The sequence below is a fragment of the Labrus mixtus genome, chromosome 5 (genome assembly GCF_963584025.1).
Source record: "Labrus mixtus chromosome 5, fLabMix1.1, whole genome shotgun sequence".
In the NCBI taxonomy this organism is placed as follows: domain Eukaryota; kingdom Metazoa; phylum Chordata; class Actinopteri; order Labriformes; family Labridae; genus Labrus; species Labrus mixtus.
This window is the reverse complement of record NC_083616.1, coordinates 32,869,779-32,878,422: the sequence shown is the minus strand read 5'-3', so window position 1 is coordinate 32,878,422 and position 8,644 is coordinate 32,869,779. Positions and strand designations below refer to the sequence as shown.

Genomic DNA, 8,644 nt, shown 5'->3' with positions numbered 1-8,644 from the left:
ATACAATATACAACACACAACATACAATATACAATATACAACATACAATATACAACATACAATATACAATATACAACACACAACATACAACACACAACATACAATATACAACACACAACATACAACACACAACACACAATATACAACACACAACACACAACATACAATATACAACATACAACACACAACACACAACATACAATATACAACATACAATATACAACATACAATATACAACACACAACATACAATATACAATATACAACACACAACATACAACACACAACATACAATATACAATATACAACATACAATATACAACATACAATATACAATATACAACACACAACATACAACACACAACATACAATATACAACATACAATATACAACATACAATATACAACATACAACATACAATATACAATATACAACATACAATACACAATATACAATATACAACATACAATACACAATATACAATATACAACATACAACACACAATATACAATATACAACATACAATATACAACATACAACACACAACATACAATATACAACACACAACATACAACATACAACATACAATATACAATATACAACACACAACATACAATATACAATATACAACATACAATACACAATATACAATATACAACATACAACACACAATATACAATACACATTATACAATATACAACATACAACACACAACATACAATATACAATATACAACATACAATATACAACACACAACATACAACATACAACATACAATATACAATATACAATATACAACACACAACATACAACACACAACACACAACATACAATATACAATATACAACATACAATATACAACACACAACATACAACATACAACATACAATATACAATATACAACACACAACATACAACACACAACATACAATATACAACACACAACATACAATATACAATATACAACATACAACATACAATATACAACATACAACATACAATATACAATATACAATATACAACACACAACATACAACACACAACATACAATATACAACACACAACATACAATATACAATATACAACATACAACACACAACATACAATATACAACATACAATATACAACACACAACATACAACATACAACATACAATATACAATATACAACACACAACATACAACACACAACATACAATATACAACACACAACATACAACATACAATATACAACATACAATATACAACATACAATATACAACATACAACATACAATACACAATATACAATATACAACATACAATACACAATATACAATATACAACATACAACACACAATATACAATATACAACATACAACACACAATATACAATATACAACACACAACATACAACACACAACACACAATATACAACACACAACACACAACATACAATATACAACATACAACACACAACACACAACATACAATATACAACATACAATATACAACATACAATATACAACACACAACATACAATATACAATATACAACACACAACATACAACACACAACATACAATATACAATATACAACATACAATATACAACATACAATATACAATATACAACACACAACATACAACACACAACATACAATATACAACATACAATATACAACATACAATATACAACATACAACATACAATATACAATATACAACATACAATACACAATATACAATATACAACATACAATACACAATATACAATATACAACATACAACACACAATATACAATATACAACATACAATACACAACACACAACATACAACACACAACATACAATATACAACACACAACACACAATATACAACATACAACATACAATATACAACATACAATATACAACATACAATACACAATATACAATATACAACATACAATACACAATATACAATATACAACATACAACACACAATATACAATATACAACATACAATACACAATATACAATATACAACATACAACACACAACATACAATATACAATATACAACATACAATATACAACACACAACATACAACATACAACATACAATATACAATATACAACACACAACATACAACACACAACATACAATATACAACACACAACATACAATATACAATATACAACATACAATATACAACATACAATATACAACATACAACATACAATATACAACATACAATACACAATATACAATATACAACATACAATACACAATATACAATATACAACATACAACACACAATATACAATATACAACATACAACACACAATATACAATATACAACATACAATATACAACACACAACATACAACACACAACATACAACACACAACACACAATATACAACATACAACATACAATATACAACATACAATATACAACATACAACATACAACACACAACACACAACATACAATATACAATATACAACATACAATATACAACATACAATATACAACATACAACATACAATATACAATATACAACATACAATATACAACATACAATATACAATATACAATATACAACATACAATATACAATATACAACACACAATATACAACATACAATATACAACATACAATATACAACATACAACACACAATATACAACATACAATATACAATATACAACATACAACACACAATATACAATATACAACATACAATATACAACATACAATATACAACATACAACATACAATATACAACACACAACATACAACACACAACACACAATATACAATATACAACATACAATATACAACATACAACATACAATATACAACATACAATATACAACATACAATATACAACATACAACATACAATATACAACACACAACATACAACACACAACACACAATATACAATATACAACATACAATATACAACATACAACATACAATATACAACATACAACACACAACATACAACACACAACATACAACACACAACACACAACATACAACAGACAACATACAATATACAACATACAACACACAACACACAACACACAACATACAATATACAACATACAACACACAACACACAACACACAACAGACAACATACAACATACAACATACAACATACAACATACAATATACAACATACAATATACAACATACAACATACAACATACAACATACAATATACAACATACAACATACAACACACAACACACAACACACAACAGACAACATACAATATACAACATACAACATACAACATACAATATACAACACACAACATACAACACACAACACACAACATACAACATACAACATACAATATACAACATACAACATACAACATACAATATAAAATATACAACATACAACATACAACATACAACATACAATATACAACATACAACACACAACATACAACATACAATATACAACATACAACATACAACATACAATATACAACATACAACATAAAATATACAACATACAACATACAACATACAACATACAATATACAATATACAACATACAACATAAAATATACAACATACAACATACAATATACAACATACAACATACAATATACAACATACAATATACAACATACAATATACAACATACAATATACAACATACAACATACAACATACAACATACAATATACAACATACAATATACAACATACAACATACAACACACAACACACAACACACAATATACAACACACAACACACAACATACAACACACAACACACAACACACAACACACAACATACAACAGACAATATACAACACACAACACACAACACACAACAGACAACACACAACATACAACACACAACAGACAACACACAACACACAACACACAACAGACAACAGACAACACACAACACACAACACACAACATACAACATACAATATACAACACACAACACACAACACACAACATACAACATACAATATACAACACACAACACACAACACACAACAGACAACACACAACACACAACACACAACACACAACAGACAACAGACAACACACAACACACAACACACAACACACAACACACAACAGACAACACACAACAGACAACACACAACAGAAAACACACAACATACAACACACAACACACAACACACAACAGACAACACACAACACACAACATACAACACACAACATACAACACACAACAGACAACACACAACAGACAACATACAACACACAACACACAACAGACAACACACAACAGACAACATACAACACAACATACAACACACAACAGACAACATACAACATAACACACAACATACAACACACAACAGACAACACACAACACACAACACACAACACACAACACACAACAGACAACACACAACAGACAACATACAACACAACACACAACACACAACAGACAACAGACAACAGACAACACACAACAGACAACAGACAACAGACAACACACAACAGGCAACATACAACACACAACAGACAACACACAACACACAACACACAACACACAACACACAACAGACAACACACAACACACAACAGACAACAGAACACACAACACACAACAAACAGAACACACAACACACAACACACAACACACAACACACAACACACAACAGACAACAGACAACATACAACACACAACACACAACATACAACAAACAGAACACACAACACACAACACACAACACACAACAGACAACAGACAACAGACAACACACAACAGACAACACACAACACACAACACACAACAGACAACAGACAACACACAACACACAACAGACAACAGAACACACAACACAACACACAACACACAACAGACAACAGACAACATAACACACAACACACAACATACAACATACAACACACAACACACAACACACAACATACAACACACAACACACAACACACAACAGACAACACACAACAGACAACAGACAACAGACAACACACAACAGACAACACACAACAGACAACACACAACACACAACACACAACAGACAACACACAACACACAACAGACAACAGAACACACAACACACAACACACAACAGACAACAAACATAACACACAACATAAAACACACAACACACAACACACAACATACAACACACAACACACAACAGACAACACACAACACACAACACAACACACAACAGACAACACACAACACACAACATACAACACAACACACAACACACAACACACAACAGACAACATACAACACACAACAGACAACACACAACACACAACAGACAACATACAACATACAACACACAACACACAACACACAACACACAACAGACAACAGAACACACAACACACAACACACAACAAACAGAACACACAACACACAACACACAACACAACACACAACACACAACAGACAACACACAACAGACAACAGACAACACACAACACACAATACACAACACACAACATACAACAGACAACACAACACACAACACACAACAGACAACAGACAACAGACAACAAAACACACAACAGACAACACACAACACACAACACACAACACACAACAGACAACATACAACACAACAGACAACACAACACACAACACACAACAGACAACACACAACACAACACACAACACAACACACAACAGACAACACAACACACAACACACAACACAACACACAACAGACAACACACAACAGACAACACACAACAGACAACACACAACACACAACAGACAACACACAACAGACAACACACAATATACAATATACAACACACAACACACAATAGACAACACACAACAGACAACACACAACACACAACAGACAACACACAATATACAATATACAACACACAACACACAACACACAACACACAACAGACAACACACAACACACAACATACAACACACAACATACAACAGACAACAGACAACACACAACAGACAACAGACAACACACAACACACAACAGACAACACACAACACACAACATACAACACACAACATACAACACACAACACACAACAGACAACATACAACACACAACACACAACACAACACACAACAGACAACACACAACACACAACAGACAACATACAACACAACACACAACATACAACACACAACACACAACAGACAACACACAACACACAACAGACAACATACAACATACAACACACAACACAGAACATACAACACAACACACAACACACAACAGACAACAGACTACAGACAACACACAACAGACAACACACAACACACAACAGACAACACACAACAGACAACACACAACACACAACACAACACACAACACACAACAGACAACACACAACACACAACAGACAACAGAACACACAACACAACACACAACACACAACAGACAACATACAACACACAACACAACAGACAACACACAACAGACAACACACAACACAACACACACAACAGACAACACACAACACACAACACAACACACAACAGACAACAGACAACATACAACACAACACACAACACACAATATACAATATACAACACACAACAGACAACACACAACACACAACACAACACACAACACACAACACACAATACACAACACACAACAGACAACACACAACACACAACAGACAACATACAACACACAACAGACAACAGACAACACACAACAGACAACATACAACACACAACACACAACACACAACAGACAACACACCACACACAACACACAACAGACAACACACAACAGACAACATACAACACACAACAGACAACAGACAACACACAACAGACAACACACAACAGACAACACACAACACACAACACACAACACACAACAGACAACAGACAACACACAACACACAACAGACATTTCTAAATATTTTCTTCTGCCGTAAAAAAAATAAATACATCAAGAGTTGTTATAAAGCACTTTTTATTTTTTGGATTTCCAGCTAAAAGTTTCTCAGTTTGTTGAGATGTATTTTTGCAGGGTTAGAGGTTTCATTAACATGTGTAAAGAGTGTTTACATGAATCAGATTGAAAACATTAAAGCTGCACAGTTGAACAGGTTTTTATTTCCTGCTCAAACTCATCTCTGATCTTCATCACGACGAGATGATTTCTGACGTTGATCTTCACTCGAGCCTCCTCAGCTGAAAACTTTGCGAAACTTGGGTTTGAGCTGCTCCAGCTCGCTGTTGTTCTCCATCTTTTGTGCCAGAGCGTCCACCTTCATGATCAGCTCGTGAGCCTCGTCGAACAGCTGCTCCCCGAACTCCTTCTTCACCCGCTCCCTCCACGCCGTCAGCTTCGGCCGGCTCGCAAACACATCCAGGCCGGTGCCGACGGGCTACAGAGCGCACAAATACACAACATTAAACCCACGGTATATAAACACCACCACCAGGGGGCTCTCCATCAAAACTATAACAAAGATGACGTCGAGGCTGGCGGGGAATCATGGGAGTTCTCTCTGCTACCCTACCATGGTCAAAACATTTTAAATCACATCATCAGTAAATGATTTGTACCTGCATGATCTCGACTATCGCCACCAGATCAGCCAGAGAGATTTTGTCGCCGAGGATGAACGGTTTGTTCTGCAGGAATTTCTCCTCCAGGACTTTGAGCGACTGGTTCAGATCCTCCACGGCGGCGTCCATCTTGTCCTTGGGGACCTCCGCGTCCATCATGATGGGAAACAGGACCTGCTCACAGAGACACACATCAGAGATCTGCTCCTCCAAAACCCAAAAGACTCAATCTGTAACATTTCTGAAGAACTTTTTGTCCTCTCATTTACCTCAGCTGCACTTTGTGTTGGCTGCTAACATTAGCATGCTAACATTAGCATGTCTTCTTCATGCATCAAGCCAACACAGTTCTGTGATTGAAAGAGAGACTGCCCTGATGGATCTGATGAGAGCTGTCTGAAGAAATGCCAATTCAACATTAGCATGCTAACATTAGCATGCTAACATTAGCATGTCTTCTTCATGCATCAAGCCAACACAGTTCTGTGATTGAAAGAGAGACTGCCCTGATGGATCTGATGAGAGCTGTCTGAAGAAATGCCAATTCAAAATTAGCATGCTAACATTAGCATCCCAAGCGTCCCAAGATGCAGACTCGTACAGTGGAGCCGCTGCTGCTGAAGACACGCCTCTTTCTGTTTGCTTTTAATACGAGTTGATCTTTACATTTCATCGTGCTCATTGTGTCGTTTATTGTTGTTGTTTTTTAACCTGTTAGCTCTTTGGTTAGCTGAGGTTGTTTTAAACATGCTCTATAAATAACTTCAGTATAAAGTTATTATAATCGTTGTAGCAGGAGGACACCAGAAGTCTTCTACCACTGAACTATCAGCTGATCTCATGATGAAGTTATCGAGACTCAGATCAGATCAGAGACTGGACGTACCCGCAGCAGGAACACCTTGGACCCGTGAGCTCTCAGGTTCATGTGCTGCCATGATAGGTACTCATTAACTCGAGCTCGCTGCTGCAGGTCGGCCGGAAACCAGTGATCGGCCACGGTGGACGAGTGTTTCTGCACCAGGTACTTCAGGATGGCTGTGCTGCAGGAAACAGAGGATCAAAGAATGATGTTACCATAGAAACGTATTTAACAGAGTGAACATGAACTGATGAAGGACGG

At 35.1% G+C, this 8,644-nt stretch overlaps 1 protein-coding gene across 2 annotated transcripts in view; it reads right to left on the bottom strand.

The window, feature by feature from the left end:
* Window positions 1-6,953: 6,953 nt before the first annotated feature.
* gstt1a (glutathione S-transferase theta 1a) overlaps window positions 6,954-8,644 on the bottom strand; it is a 124,989-nt gene continuing 123,298 nt past the window's right edge. For both annotated transcript variants that reach the window (XM_061039033.1, XM_061039032.1), the window contains 3 exons: window positions 8,408-8,564; window positions 7,519-7,695; window positions 6,954-7,337 (listed from right to left, as the gene is read on the bottom strand). In XM_061039033.1, the coding sequence (XP_060895016.1) occupies window positions 7,137-7,337; window positions 7,519-7,695; window positions 8,408-8,564 (535 nt within the window). In that variant the 3' untranslated portion in view covers window positions 6,954-7,136. The remainder of the gene's footprint in view (window positions 7,338-7,518; window positions 7,696-8,407; window positions 8,565-8,644) is intronic.